The 22,589-nt window shown below is 50.7% G+C and overlaps 1 protein-coding gene across 3 annotated transcripts in view; it reads left to right on the top strand.

Moving 5' to 3' along the window:
- The window catches only part of ABR (ABR activator of RhoGEF and GTPase), a 172,874-nt gene that overhangs the window by 58,386 nt on the left and 91,899 nt on the right, over positions 1-22,589 (top strand). For all 3 annotated transcript variants that reach the window (XM_074343190.1, XM_074343189.1, XM_074343191.1), the window contains exon 2: positions 21,609-21,793. In XM_074343190.1, coding sequence (XP_074199291.1) covers positions 21,609-21,793 — 185 coding nt within the window. The remainder of the gene's footprint in view (positions 1-21,608; positions 21,794-22,589) is intronic.

The following is a 22,589-nucleotide window of genomic DNA, read 5'->3' on the forward strand; positions in this document are numbered from 1 at the left end:
ACGCAGTTCAACCCATCACATTCACCCTCCCTGCCCTCCTACCCGTCGCAGACAGAGGTAAACGACACTGCCCTGAATTTTATGTTAATCGTTCCCTCCTTTTCTTTTAGAGTTTTGCTACATAGGTGTGTATTCCTAAATAGCATAACTGCAGTTTTGCCCACAATTTATATAAATAGAATAACAGTATAAGTATTTTTCTGTGACTTGCCTTTTCCTGCTTAAAATTATGTTTTTGAGATTCATCTTTGTTCTTGCCTACAGCTCTAGATTATTCATTGTCAAAGCTGCATGAAATTACGTTACAGGAATAAACTACCACTTATTTAGTGGTAATAATGGTACTCCTACATTTTTAGACACAATCCTTAGTAGGAAAATCATTTTACACTGCAACACAGCTCAGATCTATATATCTGAATTAACTTCACAAAACCATACCTCCCTTAATATGTGAGATGCTCCTTTTTTAAAAAATTTATTTATTAGGTTTATTTATTTACTTATTTATTTTAATGGCGATCCTGGCAATTGAACCCAGGACCTCATGCTTGCTAAGCATGCACTCTGCCACCCTCCCCTGAGATGCTCCTTTTTAATCCATTTCAAAAGATGACCTGCCAAATTTTTGGCATGGATGATTGCATGAGCCACTAATGGGTCAACCTGCAGTGGTCGAACGTGCCCTGTGTGTCTGGCTCGGTGGCCCTGTGATTCTGTGCCCAGCAGGCAGGCAGGCATGGGGCATGGCCCTGCTGCTGTCACCAGGGCTATCTGCCCACACGCCCGTTGGCACGACACACCCATGGTGCCTGCTGGTTCTCATCCTTCCATCTGTCCTCTTGACTTCTCCCTGCTCCTGCTGGGCCTGTTCTAGCTGTGGCCTTGCCCTTGTAGTTGCTGCATCTCATGAGCCATGGCCTGAGGGACCAGATCCCAGGACATGTTAGAAATGTGTGTGCAGTAGCATTGCTGGTTTAGTCAGGCAGTAAGAGAAAGGGTAGTGTCTGGAACCAGACTGCCTGGGTTCCAAGCTTAGCCACTCAGTAGCTGTGTGACCTTGGGCAAGACATGTGGTCTCTCTGCACCTCAGTTTCTTCACTTGTAAAATGGGGACATTGGCACTGAAGTACCTACCTCAGAGGGTGGTTTGGGGGATAGCATGAGTCAGTTTATTGTAGAAGAGTGGGCTGTTGTTATTACTGAGCCCAGCTGTGCATCAGGGCTGACAGCTAGCTAATTCTTTGTATTTCCAGGCAAGTGGCTCTATTGGGAAGAAGTCAAAACCCCTAGTTAACAAGACATTGGAGGTAGATAGAAGAACTGCCCTTAGGCTGCCTGTATTCAGATCCCAGCTCTGCCACTAATTAGCCATGTGGCCTTGAGCAGGTTATTTGATTCTCCTGTGCCTCCCCTTACTCATCTGCAAAGTGGGGGCAGTAATAGAACTCACCACATGCTTGTTAATAGGATTAAATAAGGTAATGCATATAAAGCTTTTAGTGCAGCATCTGGCTTTGCCTTCTACCTGGTTACCAGAAACTCAAGAGATGGCTCCTTAAAAAAAAAAAAATGAAAAGAGGTTTATTTTCTCCCAGTGACCCCACGTGGAGGGAGCCCCAGTTTCCCTCTCACTAAAGGCTCATTTCTTAGCGTGGCTCCCCTCACAGGCCCCTTCACAAGTGTGTGCACCTTAGAATGCTCGCCTTCCCTCTGGCATGGGCTGGTGGGACGGGTGTCTTCATTCGGGTGCCCAGAAGGCTCCCATTGTGTTCCATGAGGATTATGATGCAGTCCAGCCTGGAAGTCATCTGGGCACAAGGCATGCCACGCCTCCAGTGAGCACCTTTTCTTCCATCCCTTGATGGCTGGTAGATGCCCCACCTCCATTCCTGTTACAGACACGGATGCGGTGAGGAGGAGGATGGTACGGGAGGTCCCCAGTACTGTTGTCCACCACACACACCTGTCATCATTTCTCCCTAACCCTCCATAGCTTGTGAGCCAGACCACCTCCCTTCCCTTGGCACCCCCTTCCAGCCACCTTGGGGCATCCCCAAACCAAAATCAGATCAGGTCCCCTCCTGCCGAAAATGCTTCCGTGGCTCCCCATTGCCCTCTGGGAGGGAGCGGTCAGGCTATACAGCATAGCACCGGGCCTCTTCTCCAGCCACACGGCTCTCCCCACCCCTCACCTTGCATTGAAACCTTCTGCTTTGGTCCTGCCGCCCCTCCCCGACCCAAGTGTTTCCCAAACTCTGCATAGATTCTTGTCTCTGTGCCTCTGCCAGCCTCCTTCCCTATTTACCTACCTGATGAAGACCTTCAAACCCAGGCCACCGTCACCTCCCTTAAGCAGCCTTCTCTGAATCCCCACAGAATGAATCATTTCTGATAATGTGCGATGTCATGTAATTGCTCAGAATGTGGACTCTGGAGAAGACTGCCCTGGGTGTGAATTACAGCCCCGCCATAGACTAGCTGTGTGATCCTGAGCTAGTCACCTACCTTCTCTGTGCCTCAGGTGCCTCATCTCAGAGTACCTATCTCGTTGTGAGGATTAAGTGAGTTATTCCATGTACCAGGCACATGGTAAATGGGTGCTGTCTACCCCCCAGGTAAGCCTCATGGGGGCCAAGGCTGAATCTGCTTTGCCTCCCAGTCATGTCCCTGTTGCCTGGCACAGTGCCTGGCACATAGTAGGTGCACACAGGTATCTATCAGTTGAATGAAGGGAAGTCGTGTTTACCTTCCTTGGAGAACATCTATTCAGATCCTTTGCCTGTTTTATGGTTAAGTCAGGTTATGTGTCTTCTTCTTGTGCAGTCCAGTTCCAAGTACCTTATCAGACACATGATTTGCATATTTCCCCCCATTCTATAGGTTGTCTTTTCACTTTCTTGTTGCTGTCCTGTTTATCTATGATTTCTTTTGTTGCTTGTGCTTTCGGTGTCGTATCTGAGAATCCTTAGCCAAATCCAAGATCATGAGCTTTACCTCTGTTTTCTTCTAAGAGTTTTATAGGCCTTTGATATGTTTTGAGTTCATTTTTGTATCTGGTGTGAAGTGAGTCCAACTTCATTCTTTTGTGGGTGGGTATCCTGTTGTCTCAGCAACATTTGTTGAAAAAACTATTGGATGATCTTGGCGCCCTTATGGAAAATCAGTTGGCCATACAGAGGTGTGTTTGTTTCTGGACTCTTGAGTCTGCTTCATCAATCTGTATACCTGGAAAGCCACCTCCATCTCAACAGTTTACCATCTCCGCCCCTCTGCTCTCAGCAGTCCTGGAGGCTCCCTCGGGAAGCGTTAATGGGACAGCCCACAGCTGGGGGCCACCTCCCGAGTGGCCCCTGGAGGTAATCACTTCCCACATCTGTCAGGGTGACCACTAGGAGGGCCCACTGTGCTCGGCCCCTGAGGGCCTGCGGGGAAAGTGCCATGGAGATGTGCTTTCCCTCTCTGCACCTGCACATCTCCCAGCACAGGGTGCAAGTTCCCAGAGCAGGGCCTGTTTGTGCCGAGGCCCAGTTCCTGATTGGGTGGATGCCCTAGAAGCGGGCCAGGTAGGAGGGAGCAGAGGGTGGGAAGTGGCTGTTGGGATGGAAGGGAGCAGGGCCTGTGGGAGGGAAGCATTCCTGGCACTAGAGGCATCTTCACCAGACAGCGGCCTTGGGAGGGAGAGCCCTGCATCCATGGGTAGGCGCTGGGATGCTAGAGAGGTCCACTAGCATCTCCAGGCTCTCATCCTAACGTGGCTTCTTCCTTCTTTCCTTAGTGTGTGTGGTGGGTGGTCGGATGGGTGGGTGGGAGTGGGTGACTTGACCCTCCTCCTTTCCGAGTGCTTGTTCCATGAGGTTGGGGGGTTTGGGTGCTGTAAGAGGTCGAGTGGCTCTTGGCCAGTATGTCCTTGGTACTGTAGAACTGTTGTCTCATATCAACTCCAGCTAGTGAATAAGACCCCCTGAAGACAGCCAGAGACCCTTGTGGAGCGGGATGGAGAGCTGGGAGGATGGGGTCTGTGGTATCTCAGGGACATTCTAGCTTAGAGGGAGTTCTGGGTGTATGGGCGCTTTAATGCAGCTCAGGGAGAGAACACAGTTGAGCAGAGAACTATAAAGTTGCACCTGTTGAATTCTGCAGGGTGGGGCTGCCTGTGGGCTGAGGGAAGTGGGGGTGCTTAGCTGGTGGGGTGCTGGCTCAGAAGGCAGAGGAGGGGCCACGTGATAGTAGAGAGGCCCATGGTACAGTCTGTCCCCCCCTTCTCCAGATCTCCTAAGGCTTTGGAGATGAAGTGAGTCCAGAAGTGGCAGCCACTGCAGCAATACCATATTTGTTAGGGACCCGGGAGGGGACCACATTCCTTAAATCCCTCCAACCGAACTTGGGGGAAGTAGAGATTTCTGTGGGGTGTGTGCCCATCACCTCCCTCTTCATTTGTTCTCCCCCGAGTGGGAGCAGAGCAGTGCGAGCTGAGTTGGAGTTGCTCACTGCCTGAGAATTGCATCAGCCCCGCCTGGCAGGCTGGAGCGGGAGCCCGTTGCTATGGTGACCACTAGGCTTCAAACCAGTGAGAAGGATATGTTAGTCGCTGGGTGTGGTTTTCTCGCCTCCTGATGATGTCTGGTGTTAGGCACACAGCCTGTGTTCCCAGCCCTTTCATGGGGAGATGTGTCATCTGCTTAGGTGGGCATGAAGGGCAGCTGCTGCAAAGACTGGGCATTGACCAGGTTGGGTGTGTGTGACAGAGGGCACAGTTGGCTCCCTTCTGCCTTGTTCTGGGGGCAGTGGGTGATATGACCAAGTAAACCAGATTCTGGGGGAAGGGAGGGGACCAGGATGCAAACTGTCACCCAGAACTCAGGGCTGCTCTGAATCCCAGCCAATAAAACCTGCCCAGGCTGCGTCATTAATTTTTTTCCTAAACCACCTGACAGAGCTCATCATCTTGTTAACGATAACAGCCGCTTGGCCAAGCCAGTACCACACTTAGTTCAGATCTCTCCTCTCATGTTTTGCCTGTAATGGGAAAGGAGATAAAAAGTCCACGTTCCAGCTGCCTTGAGCACCTTGTCTCTGCTGGGCACTGTGCTAGACACTGCCTTGTCGTTTTGTCATCTCTTTAGCTCCACACTGGGGAGCAGGTGATGCTGTGCCCATTTTGCAGAGGAGCAAGCCCTGGGACCCAGGGAATTTAAGTGACTTGCCCAAAGGTCTAAACCTAAATCTTTGGGCTTCATGTCCAGTGTGCTTTTGGATTCCAGATGTGCTTAGAAACAGGAATTCTTAGGATGTCCAGTAAAGAAACACACTGAACATCTTCTAGTGGAAAAACCTTGGCAGTCTCTCTCTCCCAAAGAAAAACACAGTTTCTATGTGGGGGAGTGGTTGACTGGAGCTATTTCTGATTTCTGAACGGGAAGAATGAGAGATGTGGGCGTTGCCTGTGGACAGAGGAAAACCCGGGAAGCACTTGGTGAGGTCAGGGCAGGGTGTTAACAAAGCCCAGATTTGGTACAGAGACAGCCTGGGATTTCTGCCTGGGGCCCTCTAGGGATGAGGACCAATTGTCAGCAGAGGAGGGTCTGGTGAACTAGTCTCGGGTAAGATGCAGAACCAGAGGAGAACTGGGGCCCCAGCGAGAGCCTGGAAGTCATGAAACCTGACATGCTGAGCTCACGAGGCCTGGTAGTGGCAGTTACTACTCATATGGGGCCATCACTCCTCTAAGCTCACTGTAGATGTATTTACTCATTTCATCCTCACAGAACCCCTGGGAGTTTGGTTGCTATTATTCCATTTTGAAGATGAAACAAAGGCACAGAGGGGTTGAGTGACTTGCTCAAGGTCACACAGCTGGTAAGAGGTAGAGCTAGGGATTCCAGCCCAGGCAGTCTGGCTCCAGAGCATGAGCTCTTGATGAAAATGTTCTGCTTCTGCTCGTACCTTCTGGAAAAATGATAGCGAGTTAGCTTGTGTGGCCCACCCCGAGGAGTGTGTATGTGTGTGCACATATGTTCATGTGCACGCACACACATGCACACGCACCCAATATGCTGGCAATGGGAGGGAAAGCTCATGACTGCACTTGTGAGCTTCTGGGTGTTGATGGCTGTGCCCTGTGCATTTGTGAGGGTCCAGGGAGACCTGTACCTGTGCCTGAGTGCCCCTCCCCCGCCTTCAGGTTTCCAGGAAGCTGGGTGCTCAGTTGCCACTGGTGTAGAGCTGTGGAGGATATTGCTGTAGACCTTGTGCCTGGATTGCTTGCCTAACTGTGTTCAAGGGTCCCAGGCTCCCAGAAGGCTCAGATCTAGGACTGAGTGGACAGGGGCCCCAGGAGAAGCAGGCAGGGAAAGTGAGAGTGTGTGTGGGGTGGGGGGCGCCATTCTCTCGTGCCTCTTTCTGTGCTTTGGCTACCCGAGTGCTGCCCACACAACGTGCAGCTACTTCCGGCCCCTGAGAAGTCACCAAACTGGGCTTCCTCTCCACGTCTTCCCAGGGCCAGGATTGTTGGGGGGAAATAATTAAAATAATAGAAATAACAAAATCAACAATGACAACAACTGACATTACTTACTACATGGCAGGCACTGTTCTTAGTGCCCCTACTTGAATTAACTCACTTAATTGTCACAAAATCTCTATGAAACAGTTTTCATATTATTGTCTTCATTTTATAAAGGAGGCAGCTAAGGCACCGAGAGGTTAAGCAAATTGCCCAAGGTCACACAGCTAAAACTGGGATTTGAATTCAGGTAGCCTGGCTCCAGAGTGAGTGCTGTCAAGTACTCGACTGTGTCCTTTCAGGGCTCCCAGGGGAAGCCTCCGGACCTCACCCCCAGACCTTTTTCTGCCCCTAATTCAGAATCTTGCTTTTACTTTCCCGAGAGACTCGTTGTGCCCACTTGCCTACCCACAAGTCCTGTGCATGAGATGTGGCCTCTGACATCAGCCAAGCCCTGTTTCTTGTGAGAAGTGTGCCCCTTCTCTCCTCTCACGCTCAGATGCTCAGGGCATGGAAGGGACGTTTCCAGGAGCTCTCCTGGGAGCAGAGGTAATTAACCTTGGCCATTGCTGCTCGGGCCTCATCCACTAATCTGCCTGCGCACAGGTGGTTCCAGTGTAAACACCTGGAGCTGGGCAGGTCCCGCCAGCCCTGTAGGCCCTGCTGCTTGTCTTTTACCTGTCCTCTCTGACCTGCAGTCTACAGCCGCCCTTGTTATAAAGGTCAAGTTGAAACACCCCTTTCCTTTCCACTCCACCTCCTCTGCCACTGTCCCCTCACAGCCCCTGGGCCATATCTGGTCCTGAGCTTCAGGCTTGGAGGAGGCCACCTTCCTGTGGGAGGTAAGGCTGTCATCTCTTGCTGCCAGGTGGGAGGATGGCGCTGTGTGGATCTGAGTGGAGGACTTGGGACGTGGCAGAGGAGTAGGGGCAGAGCCAGGGAAAGGGGGGACCTGGGGGAAGCTGCATATCCAGCCATGACCCCTGGGGTTCTGCATGCTCCCCAAGGCATTGCCATTGCCACTGGCAGCTTGAACTCATAGTGGGCGCCTAGGTGCCACCCGATGGGGGAAGGAGTATTGGAATCAGAGCCGGCAAATGCCTGGCAGCCCCTCCCTAGGGCTGAGCCAGGCTTGTCTTGTGCCAGGAAGTTGGCAGCAAAACAGAAATGATCTGTGGAGGTGGAACCTGCCTTTGTAACTCAGAAGGTGACTCCAAAGCCCTCTTTGGAGACTGATGGGCTCTGGGTCTAGTTCAGTCCCCTTGCCCCCTGCTAATGCCCATGAAAGAGTTTGTCTCTGGTTTTGCTCCTTCTCTCTCTGGTTTTTTTAAGTTATATTTTATTCTGTCTTTAAAGTTGCGGTAAAATACATATAACATAAGATTTACCATTGTAATCATTTTCAAGTATGCAGTTTAGTGGCATTAAGTACATTCACATTGTTGTGCAACCATCACCGCCATCCATGACCAGAACTCTTTTCATCTTGCAGAACTGAAACTTGCACCCATTAAACACTAACTCCCTCTTCTCCCCAGCGCGGCACCTGGCAACCATCCTACTTCCTGTCTCTGTGTATCTGAGTACTCTAAGAACCTCATATAAGTAGAATTATATAGTATTTGTCTTTTCGTGACCTCTTACTTCACTTAGCATAATGTCCTCAAGGTTCATCCACATTGTATCACATGTTAGAATTTCCTTTGTTTTCGAGGTTGAATAATATTCCATAGTGTGTGTATGCCACATTTTATTCATCCATTGATCCATCAGTGGACACTTGGGTTGCTTCCACCTTTTGGCTGTTGTGAATAATGCTGCAATGAACATGGGTGTTTCCCTGTTTGCTTTTGGGCTTACTTCACACATCGGCAATAGATCATCCTTGGGGCTTGGTCAGGGAGGTGCCCACTGACTCGGCCCTGGGTGAGTGGGTGGGTCACTAAATTGGAGGGGAAAGCTTGGCACTCTGGTGTCAGCTTCTACCAAACCCTAAGATGTTGGTGCTCCTGGCACCAACCTGCTTGCTTGAGGGCATTCCAGATGTCCCTCTCCTCTGCCTTCAGAAGAGGGTGCTGGGTTCCTGGTTCTCTCCTGAACTCATGATTCACCTGAGCCTGGCACGGGTGGAAGTACGAGAAAGGGACTGTCAGGCATTGGGAAGTACATGTGGAGCTTCTCTGAGACCAAGGCTAGCCGCTGACCTCACATGGAGGAGTTAGAGGGCAGGCTGGTTATGCTGGGAAACCAGCTTAGTCCTGAAATCCCTGGGACTTAGCACAAGCAAGGTTTGCTACCTGCTTACACTGGTCCACGGCAAGTGGGGTGGGGCTTCTGCTCCACATGGTCACTCAGTGACCCAGCCTGATGGAGGCTGCGCCGTCTGGAAACTATGGCCTCTGAGGTCACAGCAGGAGGGGAAGGAGAAGGGAGAATTGTGCATGAGGGCTGACCAGAGCAGTGGGTTTCAGAGGTGTCAGGGTCTCAAGGGGGTAGGTGTGTCTCTGTATGTGTCTGTGTGTGTGCATGTGTGTGCATGTGTGAGTGTGTGTGCATGTTCATATGGGCAGAGAAAGGAAATGAGCTGCCTGGGTGAGCCACTTTGCCCTTCTCCAGCTTAGCCCTCACCTGGCTTTGCATCACCCTGAGGAAAGCTGACACTGGGGTTTCAAGAAGGGGCCACTGACTTGGGGAGTTCCTCTCGTCTCCCCTCAGTGGGTGACAAAAGGAAGCTGGAACGGGTGAAACCACTGGCACCCTGGGGCTGAGGGGAGGGGAGAAGGATGTGAATTTTGAGGCACCCTCTGATGGCCCTATACAATCGTAAACATTTTTTAAGGTCCAAGGAGGCTCTGTGTGGATGAGCTGAATGCCAGCGAGCCTGGCCTCCTGGCAGCAATGGACAGACGTGCAGGGGTGTTTCTGTGGGTGCATGTGTGAGGGTGTGCAAGTACGTGCAAGTTGGGAATGTCTCAGCTGATTCTGCAGAGAGGGGCAGGAGCCTGGAGCCACTGGGCTCTGGGACTGAAGGGAGCCCCTGATGTAGAAGGTGAGGGTCGACTCTGATCCTGGCCACCAGCGACATGCAAGGCCTCTTTTAGAGTCTTACTGACCTCTCAGGACCTTATATTACGTATCTGTTCTCTGAACTGTCCCTGCTTCCTCCTCAGCACTAGATTGAGAGTCATTTAATTTTTCATAAATACCCCAAGGACTCATGAAACCATATATGGGAGCGGGGCTCTGAGGAGGCCGGCAATAAGTGGGATTGGATTCGAAGGTCGTTGTCCTAATGGTCCTTTGATTCTTCCTCCTCATCGCCTCCTGGCTGCTCCCCCTTCTGCCGCTTTGGGGCCCAGATGTATTTCCCACCAGCGCTCGGGGAGAGGGGAGGAGGAGCAGAGCCTTAAATCCAATCAGTCTGAGACCATTACTTGTCATCAGTTCATGACAGTTCAGAGGGGAAGCAGGAGGCAAATTAAAGCTGTTGACTCTGATGAAGGTTAGAACTCTTACAGGATTTATCAGTGACCTCCTGGTCCCAGACCCTAAATAATTGAATTGGTTGTTACGAGAAGAGATTAGAGGATTTTTAAGGGATTGTATCAGCCAGTTGGCGGTTGTCCTGCATCCACTGTGTGTGAATACTTCCTGAGAGCCATGAGTACTATGAAGGAAATAGAAGAGGGCTGTCCTTACCTTCCAGACTCCTGCCACCTAGTGGGAAAGCTAGAATTTACAACGAGTCAAATGAATATAAACTTGAGTGTTTTTGTAGAGGTTTTTTTTTTTGGTCTCATTGGTCGATGGCTATGCTGTTTGTGAAATACTCTTCTTGTTTGGTATCTCTCACTGATCTTCAGAGCGGCCCTGTGGATTGGGCAGGGCAGCCATGTCATCCCATTTTACAGTAAGGAAGTAAAGGCTGAGCAGAGCTGAGGCTTGAACTCAGATCTGACTTCTGGCTCAGCTCGTATCCCACTGACTGGCTGAGGGGCTAGTGGTAGCAGAGCTGGGGGTGCTGAGTCCTGCCTGGAGTCTGTTCCTATCACTATGTCTGGCACATAATAATTTAGAAGATGTTTGTTGAATGACTATTGCTCATTTACACATGAAGTAAGGTTTCCTCCATTATGACAAGGTCATCTGGTCATTCTGCACCATTATTCCTATGTATTCAGTAGGCATATAACTGCATTTCCTATAGAGTAATTAGGAATTTTAGGGCCCTCTGCCTGGGTGGGGAATTACGTCAAAGTACAAAAAGTACTTGGTCCAAAGAGCAGACTTTGAGTTGTGGCTCAGTTGTTTATTAGCCGGGTGGCTGTGGGTGAGACCTAGAACCTCTTTGAGCCTCAGTTTTCCCCTGTGTAAAATGGAGGAGTGATATATCTACCCTGACAACCTCCTCGGATTGTGAGAACGAAGTAAGATCCTGTCTGGGGGATTGCTTTGTACAATATAAACCACAGTGCAGATAACAGTCAGCATTTCTTCCCATCTCTCTGAGCCTGGACACAGTGAAGCCACTCTCCCTTCTCTGCCCAGGACCCTTTGGCAGGCCCTGCATCCCTCACCTGCCCCTTCTGCCCCTGCTATCGATGCCCTAAACATAGGACTCCTTTGTCTCAGGCTTTGGAGCCCTGGCTTCTCCAGTCGGCCATGGTCTGTGCCTGCTTCCCTGGGGGAGCCTGGAGGTGGAGGATTGGATCATGTCTCCATGGCAACCAGAGAGGCCAAGCAGCACCCCCCCCCCCCCCGTGGGGGACCTGAGTCTGTTCCCAGCAGCGGGGGCGGAGCCAGAGCCAGAGCCGAGCGCTCCAGCAATGGGTCTGCACCTCCAGAGACCAGCTGCCCCATCGCCTCTGCCCTGTCTTCCAGTTGCTCCTTTGTGGGGCTAGTGCCCCTGACCCAGGCCTACCTGAAGGCATGCATGGGGTGAGGGGGAGGCCATTCAGCCATCCAGGTGACTGCTGCAGGTCCAGGCTGAGGACTCTGTGTGAATGGGAGGGGGGCTGCCCTCCCTGCCTGCCCACCGTTCACAAAGTAAAGCCTCTTCTGTGGGCCTCCTTCACCTCTTAGCCAGCAAACCTCACAGTCAGTCCTTCAGGACTCAAGTCAAACCCTGCCTCTTACAAGTAACCCTTCCTGCTTCTCCTACCTTGGGGCTGTTTCAGAGTTTAGTTTCATTTGACTTTAAGTTCTGTGACCTCAGGGTCCTTGTCTTAAACTGGTGGTTCTCAGCCTTACAGTACATTCAAATTACCTGGGGAGGTTTTAACAGCCCTGCTGCCCACCCCACACCACTAATTCAATATGGGATTTCCAGGTTGGGAGCCACACACTAGACTCTCCAGGGGATTCCAATGTGCAGTGAAGGTCAGAACTGCTGTCTTGAAGTTCAAGATTGAAATACTCGCACGGTCTGTGATGCCTTGCTTGACCCTAAGCCTACTGAATGCAGGAGGCTCTCGTGCAGGAGGGCCTGTGGGGCCTTAGCCCAGTTGTATGTTTCCAAGCCCTGGTTTGGTGTTTTTGCTTTTCAAGGACTGGAGGAGATCTCTGAGGGCACTTCCTGCTCAGGAAGGGGACCAGGGTGGCAATGATAATAGCTACTGTTTACTTAGCACCTACCCTGGACCAGGTGCCTTGTATTGCATATATTTTCTCATGGGGCCCCCACAAACACCTCACGAGGCATAGACATTGTGTGTTATCCCTATTTTACGGATAAAGAAACTGAGGCTCCAGGAGGTTAAGTCGCTTACTCAAGGTCACATGCTATTAAGTGGTAATACTGGGACTGGAGCCTGAGTCTGACTCAAAGCCCATGCCCTTGACCATGGTCCTGTCCTGGCTCCCAGCTCCCTCTTCCATCAGTCACAGAGCAGGGGGTGCTGAGAAGGAGTCGGCTTGTCCCATGGGAAAGATGCATCACTTTGGTGCCATGCCACCACTGAGGGGCTCCCAGTGGGATCTCCTGGGTCAGCTGGGGTCACAGGGCCCTGAAGGTGTCCAGCCCACTCTCCTGTTCCTTCAGCTGACCTCTACTGGGGACTGTTCTACCCAGAAGCTGTCTAACCTGCGTGATGTTTAATGGCTTGCAACCAGCCTGTGACATGGGCATGGTTATTCCTGCTTCAAAGATGAGAAACTGAAGCTCAGAGAGGCCAGAGCCAATGAGCTGACGATCCGCAGAGCAGTCCCCCCGGTTTTGTAGCAGTGATCCGGCTCCGGCATGGGCGAGAAGACCCTGGACTCTGAGTCTGCCTTGGGGTCTTGGTTTCCACCAGGTTGGGGTGGAGGGGAGATCAAGTTTTGTGCCCTGTGACCTCCTCAGCTGTGTGAAGGACGTGGCAGTCACTGTGGGGGCTGTTGACCTCAAAACTGCCCACAACTGTTGAGGATAACCAGTGTCCTGGCTGGCTGGGAATGTGCGGAGTTAGAGGATTTGGGGGCAGATGGGCAGCTCTGTGCACCTTCCAGGGGAGGGGCCTTCATCGGGAAACCACGTGTGCACAGTTTCACAACAGGGTCAGTGCAGGCCTCAGCCCAGTGCCCAGCATCCAGGGGAGAGTCATCTTTGGGGAGTTAGTGACAGGAATGGCAAGTTGGAAGGAACCTACCCTGCAGGAGGGGGCTCCCAGGACCTCAGCTTCTGCTTCACCCACCTGTTCATCAGTGCCCTGCATGGAAGGGCGTGGTTCTGCCCCCAGTCTTGGCAGCACCATCCCCTCAGTGGGAACGGCCCCTTCCTTCCCCATTTCTCTCACTTCTGTCAAGTTGCACTCAGACCCTTCGCCAAACGGCCCTCCTCCTCCTCCAGACTTTGACACAGGTTGTTTCTTTCACTCATGGGTCCTGAGAACAACCAGCCCATGTGTTTTTTTTTTTGTTTTTTGTTTTTTTTTTTTGTCTCTGCAGGTCCTACGTATTATAACAGTTGACGCACAGCTCCCGGAGTCAGGCTAAGTGTGTTGAGTCTGGTTTTCCACTCAACAACCATTAAACCTTGGACAGGTGACTTAACTCCCTGTGCCTTCACTTCCTCAATTGTAAATGAGAATCATGATGGTACTAGTTATTGGGTTGTTAAATTTTTAAGAAAACTTTTTAAGGGCGCCAGTTTTAAGCATACAGCTTAATGATCTTATACATGCATCTACCTGTGTAACCACTACCCAGGTCAAGATACAGAACATTTCCAGCACCCCAGAAAGTTCCCTCATGCCCCTTCCCATCAGTACCCACTGCCTTCCACAGCCCGCCCCCAGGTAGCCCCTGCTGTGAACTTCCATCACCATCTGCTCATTTTGCCTGCTCTTGAACTTCATGGAAATGGAATCCTATGGCATATGCTCCTTTGTGTCTGGTTTCTTTTGCTCAACATATTGTTGATTCGTCCATCGTAGGGTTGCTCTGAAGATGAAATGAGGTAGTGCACAGCCCAGGGTCTGGCACAGTCACAAATGACAGTGAGCGTGCTAGGATCGCACTGTGACATCCTGGAGGAGAGGACAGAGTCTGTGGCCCGGGACTGTCACCACCTGACGCAGCGTGTGGCATACTTTTGATGTTCTTTGGAGACTTTTGATGCTGCTTTGGTGGAATGATAGTCAGGCCTGGGCTTCCCTCTGCTGTTCTCCCAAGGTCCCCCTCCCCAACTCCCATTGCAGTTGTAGGGCAGAAAGTGAGTTTATCACCTAATATCAGCCTTTGTACCACCCTCCTCCTCTGCTGGGAGGGCAGGACCATTCCATACCTGGAACTTACCTTTATCCTGCATCCGCAGTTCATAGAGTGTCCAAGAGGTTGGAAAGATCCCTCAAACCGCTGTCAGCATCTGTTTGAGGGGTTGGGGTCCCAGAATGTAGTCTTGGCTGTGTCCATCGGTCATTGGTGGCGGGCAGTCTCAGGGGAAGGTAGTAAACAGCTTGACACCTGTGTGCCTCCAGCCATTTGGGCCCCTTCCTCCCCCATGCGTGCCGGAGCGTAAGGTGGCAGAAATGAGGGCTTGTCATTTGGTTTTGAACCTAACCTCCCCCCACCCCAGGCCAGCTCTCGACAGTGCTGGAAAAGAGCATGTCTGAGGTCTCCACGGTCTGTCACTTGGTTGGCTCATATCCTGTCATCTGGCATGGGCCCCATCACAGGCATGGAATAAGTAACCCTGTGTTCACATGTGGTTACAATCTGGGTGATTCCGAGCTGATCTGGAGGTCACAGGATTCTGCCTGTGTTGTAACTCAACAGAGGAACATAGGCATCGGGAGGAATTATCTAGTGATGTTTGGCAGTGATGTGGCTGGCAAGACCCCCTGTGGGTAATGGTCCAGATCAGTTGTCCCCACTGGGTCCTGCCTAACTCTTAGCTCAGCTCACAAGGCCCTCGTTGTGCTGGTCTGTGCCCACTTCTCCAGGACTATCTGCCACCTCACCCCCCTGCTCACTCAGTGTTCTAGCCAGGCCGGGCTATTTATAGTCCCCTTAAGGGGCCCTGCTGTTTCACACTTTGTGCCTTTGCCAAGCCTCTTCTCGTTGCCCAGAACTCTGCTCCTGTCTCCTGTCTGCCTGGCAAGCACCCACACATCTTTCAAGATTCAATTAATTATATTAATAATAGCAGCTAAGATGTATTAGGTGCTTACTACGTGCTAAGTGCATTGCGTGCGTTATCCAGTTTAATCCTCACAGCAGCTCTGTGCACTCAGTCCCTCGTCATCCTCTTTTACGTTCATTGGTTTAACCAATATCCATTTATAAGTGGCTGTCTTGTGCCAGCCACTCTTTTGAGCACATAGCGGTTAGGAAGTGATGGAACCAACCCCTATTGGAACCTAAGCTGTGTGACCCTAGGGTTCTTACTCTTAGCCACAGTGACAAACCACCTCCCTTCAAGTATCACCCAAGCCCATCACTCACACTCTTTTCTACTTGCCTCTTCTCTCTGCCTTGCCTATGAGGTACTTCTGTCATAGCATCTAGGATGTTTTCCTGCTTATTGGATTGCCTTCTTCTACTGGGCTGTAAGGATTTCACTTAGGAATGTGTTCATTTTAAGTGGCAGAAAATCTAACATATGGGGACTTTTATTTCCCATTTAGCAAGAAATGAGGCAGGGTGTTTCTAGTGTGGCTCAGTAGCTCGGTAGCATTAGGGAAAATGTCTCTGTTCTTGCTTGATCATTTCCTCATGACAGCAATGTGGCCACTGTGGCTCCAGTCATCACCTCTGAGTTCAAGGTGAGAAGTCTCTTTTTAATTATCAAGGTAAAGGCCTTGCCATAGGCCCCATCATACGTCATTTGCATCTCATTGACCAGAAATATGTCATATGGCCACTCCTAGTTCTAAGTGATGCAGAGAAAGTGGGTGTCTTGCCTGGGACTAGGTCCACTGCCACCTCATATAAAACCAGTGTAAGGTAAGCAGGAAAGAAGTATATATAGATATTGAGTAGGAGACAAGCTGTGTCTGCTAGTAACCTCGAGAGCAGAGATCATGTGTTAATTTCTCCCAAATTCTCAGAATGCTTTATAATTGTTTTGTGTTGTTGCTTTGCAGGCAACATACAGACATATGCACATAAGGACATTGTTTTCAAACATAGGATACTGTACATACTATTATTAGCTTTTTTTTTCACTAAGTAAGATGGTATAAATCATCCATATAATTTTTAATGACTACAGAGTAGTCCATCTTGGAGAAATACCGTAATTTACTCAACTGATTCCCTATAATTAATCATTCAGCTTGTTTTTAATATTTCACAATCATAAATAGCCCTGTGATGAATAACCTTGTTAACTTTATTATGTACATTTATAATTAATTTCTTGGGATACAGTCTTGGATTATGCTGGGTTAAAAGCTGTACCAACTATTAAAGCTTTTGATACCAAAATGACTCCAGCAAAATTGTGCCAGTTGTACTTAACCTTTGAGAGTTTGTGAGAGTGCCTGTCCTCTGACAACCTTGGGTATTTTTCTTGGCGATATGATAGGAAAATTGCAAAAAATAGAAGTTTGCATTTTCTTTGATTTACAAGTGAGGTTAATATTTTATATACATATAATATACATATTATATGTATATAAAATACACACACACACACACACACACACTGGGCATTTGTAGTTCTCTTTTGTTCATTTCTCTCAGTATTTAGAAAGTTGAGGGATTCATCTTTTTGTCATTGGATTGCAGAAGTGCTTTATATATTCTGAAGGCAAGGATGTTCCTAGGAGAAAGGTGGAACTGAGCTGGATTTGAAAGCTGAATAGGATTTCACTGTGGGGGACAAGGGGTGAGGAGGATGTTGTAGGCATAGGAACAGCATGTGTAAAGGTCCAGAGGTAGGAAGCAGTGTTGTGTTTGGAGATTATTAATTTCATAGGCTGCCCTTAAAAAAATTACTGCAAACTTGGTGTCTTAAAAACAAATTTATGTTCTAACAATCCGGAGGCCAGAGTCCAAAATCAAGTTGTTGGCAGGGCCATGCTCCCTGCCAAGGCACTAGGGGGAGAATCCTTGCTGGCCTCTTACAACTTCTAGTGGCTCCAGGCATTCCTTGACTTTTGGCCACATAACTCCAATCTCTGCCTCCATCTTCACATGGCCTTCTGTGTGTCTGTGTCTTCTCTCCTTCTGTGTCCTATAAGAACAGGTCATCAGATATAAGTTCACTCAGTTAATCCAGGATAATCTCATCTACAGGTCCTTAATTTAATTACATCTACAAAGACCCTTTTTCCTAAAGAAAATCACATTTATGGGTACCAAGGTTAGGAATTGGACATATATATCTGGGGGCTACTATTCAAACCCCTGCAGGAACCTAAGACATGTCTGATATTACAGGGCAGCAAAATATGACTCTATAAAAGTAGAGCAGGTGCTGACCATAAAAGACCTTGAGCTGAGGAGTCTGGGCTGTACCCTTGAAGTGAATGGAGAACTGTTGAATTTTGAACAGGGGAGAAACACGATCAGATTTGAAGTCTGGCAGTCATGGGGAGAGAGTGTTGGAATTGTCCTTGTAAGAGTTGAGGAGAGTGGAAAGGAAGATGAGGAGTGGGGATATTTCAGGGTGTAGAAGATGAATAGGAAGGGGGAGGAATCTGGAATGACTCCTAGTTTTCCAATTTGAGTGATCTGGCAGATTAACTTCAGGAAAAGGTTGGGTTTGAAGTTCCTGAGGGTGGAGATGTCCTGGAAACCATCAAAGAGATGAATCTGCAGCCCAGACCTCTCCCTGCAGTATAAATAAAATTTGGGAGAGGGAATAAAGTAAGGGTGACAGGAGCCTGGAGAACACCAGTTTTTCCCATAATTTTGTTATGAAAAGTCTCAAATATACAAAAAATTATACAATGAACACCATGTACCCACCATCTAGAGTCTGTAATTAACATTGTTCTCCACTTGTTTTATCACACATCTATCTATCCCTTTGAACTTCATCAATCCATTTTGTTTTTTATGTATTTCAGAGTAAGTTGCAGACATCAGTACACTTCACTTCGACACTTAAACATGCATTTCATTAACTCAAGTTCAATATTTAGTGAAACGCACAAATCTTAAGTGAATGCATCCACCTGTGTACTCCAAAGCCCTATCAAGATACAGAGCATTTCCATCACCCCGGAAGATTCCTGTGCCCCTTACAGTCAACTCTTGGCCCCACTACCCCAGAATCAAACACTATTTTCTTTTTTTTTTTTCAAACATAGTTTTGTCTGTTTTAGAACTTCATACAAATGGAGCCATATAGGATGTGTTCTTTTGTGTCTGGCTTCTTTCAGTTAGCATAATGTCAATAAGAGTCGTTTCTGTGTGTGTCTCAGTAGTTGTCCCTTTTATTGCCGAGCAGTTTTCTACTGTAAGGATGTATAAGGAATACTATGTTTTAAGGGGTGAGCAGAGAAAGAGGGTTCCACCAAGAAGACTAGAAGGAACAGTAAAGGCAGTAGGAAAAGCACTGAGATAGAATGTCAAGGAAAACCATCTGGATCAGCTATAATTAGGTTTGACTGCATATAACATAAAAACTAAATAACAGTGACTTAAATAACACAGGCATTTTTTTTCCTCTCATGTAAAAGTCTAGAGGTGGGTAGTTCTGGGGTGGTATGTTGGCTAATTGTGCCATCACTGGCCCAGGCTCCTAGCTTTGTGCTCAGCCATATTCAACATTGGCTTCTGTCCTTCTGTCATCTCATGGTTGAGGATGGCTGCTGGAGCTCCAGCCATCCTATCTGCTGTCCGGACTGGCAACAGAAGGAGGAAGCATGGAGAAGGGTGAAAAAATACCTTCCAGCTAAAACAACCTATTTCAACAGCTTTCCTCAAAGTTCCACACATACCACTCAATATCTCATTGGCCAGAACTTAGTCACATGGCCCACACCATTAGGAAAAGTAGCCTTTTAGCTAGCCACTGAGCACACAGCCACTCCAAATAGGAGATTTCAGTTACTTGCAGGGGAAATGGAGATTGGCTGTCAGCAGCCTCCTCTGCCTTCTCCGTTTTGACACCTGGTGGCCAAACCATTGTCCACTCAGCCTTCCTGTCTGTGGACCTACACAAGCTGGAGGCTGTGCTTGGCAGATTTCCATCATCCCGAAGCCCCAGGGTTCCTTCTTTCTCGGGGGGTGGGTCTCTGTCTTTTCTGTATCCCTTTTCCTGGTAGGCATCTTCAGGGTCTCTGACTGGCTTCCCAGGCTGACAGTTTCAACTGGAGGGTGGAATGAAAGAGGAAGTGTCCGGAACATTTGCAGAGAGAACATTTGCACTTTCCTTCACTCCTGGGCCTCCCCACTGCTGGGGCTGGCACCCCTCCCTCCCCTCTTTGCTCAGCCTCTGCTGACAAGGAAGGCCATAGAAGGAGATTTCTCTAGAGGGTTAGTGAGATTCAGAGGGAAAGAGACGGCATTTGGAGACAGACAGACCTGGGTTCAGATCCTTTCTGTGCAAATCTAAGACTCAATGACTGTCTGTAAACTGGGGATAGTAAGAACAGCCTCACCAATATGGCTAGGTTGAGATGTGGGACCATGGCCACTGCTACCACACTGAAAGGATGACTTGGGCACATGAGGGGAAAGGCTGGCAGAGACCTTGCCGGCCTGCCGTGTCCCGTGCAGCTCCAGACTGTGTGGTAGAGGCTAGCCACACCACCTTCCCTGTTGTCCCTTATACCCTCGCCTTTGGGAAATGTCTTGAGAATGAGGGATCTAGTCCTGTGATCCCCGGGAATTGGTCAGTGTACAGGGGAGTCGGTGTGGCCTGCTGGAATCTGAACTATTGGCCAGGCCAGCAGGGTTCACCATGGCTCACACCCCCGGCTTTGACACCAGACACGAATAGGGCAGCCTGGAGCCTCCTGGAGGAGAGACGGCAGGTTGCCGTGATATTTCATCCTCTCCTTGTGCTTCTCCAAAGTACGTAGGTCTCACCAAACAGCCGGACCCCCTCACAGTGTCAGACTCGGGCAGACTGGACGCTGTGGCTCCTCTTCCTCCTTTGCACCCCCTGGAAATAGCAGAGTCAGCTCACCCCCGCCCCCGCCTGCCTGAGGCAGAGGCCCTGCATCCCCCAGGCAGTGGGCCCTATTTCCTGGGTGCATGGCATGCACACATCCCAGTGGCTGCATCACTAGGTACTGTGGTTCTTCATGTGATGCCTGTCCCAGGAGAAAAATAATAGCTCATGTCCCCTGACAGCTTAATGGGCCGTCAGCACAGCGACTGGAGAGGAAGCCAGCAGGAACAGGTGCAGTGAGGCTGGGGGAAGCTCTCGGCTGCCAAAGGGCCAGATTGGACTGAGTGTGGCTGTGGCCTGGCGCCCTGGTGACCCGTTGACACCATTCTCAGGCTGTCAGCTGCCCTGGGGGCTGCTGTGTTGTGACAGAGGAGGAGGAGGGCCCTCACCGAGAACTTGGCTCAAGCCTCAGACCTAAGAGGGACAGAGCATTCCTCTGTCCATGCACTCACTCCACATGCATCCCGAGATCCTGCCGCACGTCAGCCCATGGCAGCAGGGCACCCAGTGATGGCTGACACCTAGATCCCACCCCAGGGGCTCCGGGATGAATGGGCAGGATCAGCAGGAGCACTAGAAGGCTGTGCACTGTAGGAGTTCTGAGCTGGGACGCCAGGGAGGACATCCTGGCGGAAGTGGTATCTGGGCAGACAGTGAGCCAGGCCCAGCCGGGGGTAGGGCCAGGGCCCCTCACACTCCTGCAGGAGAGACTCCCACCGGTGGGGTTTGACCAGGGGCCTTTCTGACGCACTGCCCTGCGCCCCCCATGGACCCAGCCTGCTGTCCCGGGAGAGGATGTCTGTGCGTAGGCTCTGGACCCTGAGTGGTGCTGGCAGCACCGACGGGGTTAACGGCAGCTCGACTTCCCTGTGGCCTTTCCTTCCCTCCTTCTCCGAAGGAAGCCTATATTGAAATTACAGAAATAAGTACTGGCTTCTGAGGAGTCTGCTGTTCAACCATGTCCCTGCCAGGTCCAGGCCGCCCTCTCGCCCACGCTCTGCCAGCCTTGGGCTCCAGTCTGCACAGGGCCCTCGTTCAAAGGGGTGAGTGCTCCCTTAGGAGCCAATGCTCAGCCCCTACCCCGAACCCTGGTCTGCCTGCCGGCTCAGGGATGGGGCTCAGTGTACAAATGGTACCCAAGGAGGAGGGGCTCAGGAAGTGACATCGCTTGGCCCGCCCCCACCTCCTTATTCCCTATAAAAAGCAAAATGGTGACTCAGAGAGGAGAGTTGGAAGCGTGCTGCTCCCACTGTTAATTTTTAGACTTGGAATTAGGCAGGAGGCAAAGGAAACAGCAGCTCGAAATACACGACTGACATGCTATTAAGCAGGTGGCAACAGCAGAGCCGCTCCCCCTCGTCTCCCAGCAGCCCCTGAACCGCAGCACCCAGTGCCTGCTGGCCTCCCGGGCCCCGAAGCCCCTGCCCGGGCCGGGCGTGGATGGTGCGGCCGGGGGCATGGCAGCCGGGGGCCGCCGCCGCCGCCCACTGCGCTACCAGTCCCTGGCAGCCCTCGTGGAGGACTCTCAGTGGCCTTTCTTGTTCCTTGTCTCAGACTTCAGCTACGGGGCCGACGACTACGACGGAGAGGGGAATGAGGAGCAGAAGGGGCCCCCGGAGGGCTCGGAGACCATGCCATACATCGACGAGTCACCCACCATGTCACCCCAGCTCAGTGCCCGGAGCCAGGGCGGCGGGGACAGCATCTCCCCCACCCCACCCGAGGGGCTGGCACCTGGGGTAGGTACACCTGCTTTTCCTTCCAGGTTTGGGAAGAAGGAGCTTTCGGGGAGGGGATAGGCAGGCCTGGGTGTCCTGGGCCAGGCTCTGCTTGGGGTGCTGCTGGGGTACGGGATTCGGGAGATTTGGGCCTGGCTGTTCTTGGTGCCCTCGGCATCTCTTTTGGGTCCTGGGCCTCTCAGACCAGGCTCCCTTCCCCCACCTCCTGCTGTTTCTGCCCACTACCCCCCACACACACCTGTCTCTGCCTCCTCCACCAGCCACCTGCTCCTCCTGCCTCCTGGACACCTCACCTCCTCTTTCAGCTCCTCTCTAGCAAGATGGGCCCTTGGGGAGGGAACAGGCTCTCCTCTCTGGGCCCCGGCTGGGCAGTGGCTGCATATGAGATCTGTGGGCCATGAATGCACAGGTGCCAGCTCAGCAAACCAAGGCTGGCCTGGGCACAGGCTGTGGGGAGAGTGCACTGCTTCTGTGGCACTCCCTGAAGACAAAGGGCCCGGTACAGCCCTCTTCTGTTGACTCCGGAAGGAACTGATCCCTAATGCTGTCCACCTCTCCTCTTGCCGACTGACAAGAGCTCTGCTCCAAAGAGAAACATTTTACAAAGATGTGCTGAGACAGGCCAGGGGATAGAGATGTGTGGAGGTTTGCAATCCTTGTAATTAATGCTGTTCCTGGCCACAGGGACCAGCTCTTGTGTGCGTGTGTCTGAGACACAGGAGCAAGTGAGACAGAGGGATTCCTGAGGCTGTTTTTCTGAAACTGGGGAGAGTCATAGCCATTTCTTCACTTTGAT

Source organism: Camelus bactrianus, chromosome 16, assembly GCF_048773025.1.
Source record: "Camelus bactrianus isolate YW-2024 breed Bactrian camel chromosome 16, ASM4877302v1, whole genome shotgun sequence".
In the NCBI taxonomy this organism is placed as follows: domain Eukaryota; kingdom Metazoa; phylum Chordata; class Mammalia; order Artiodactyla; family Camelidae; genus Camelus; species Camelus bactrianus.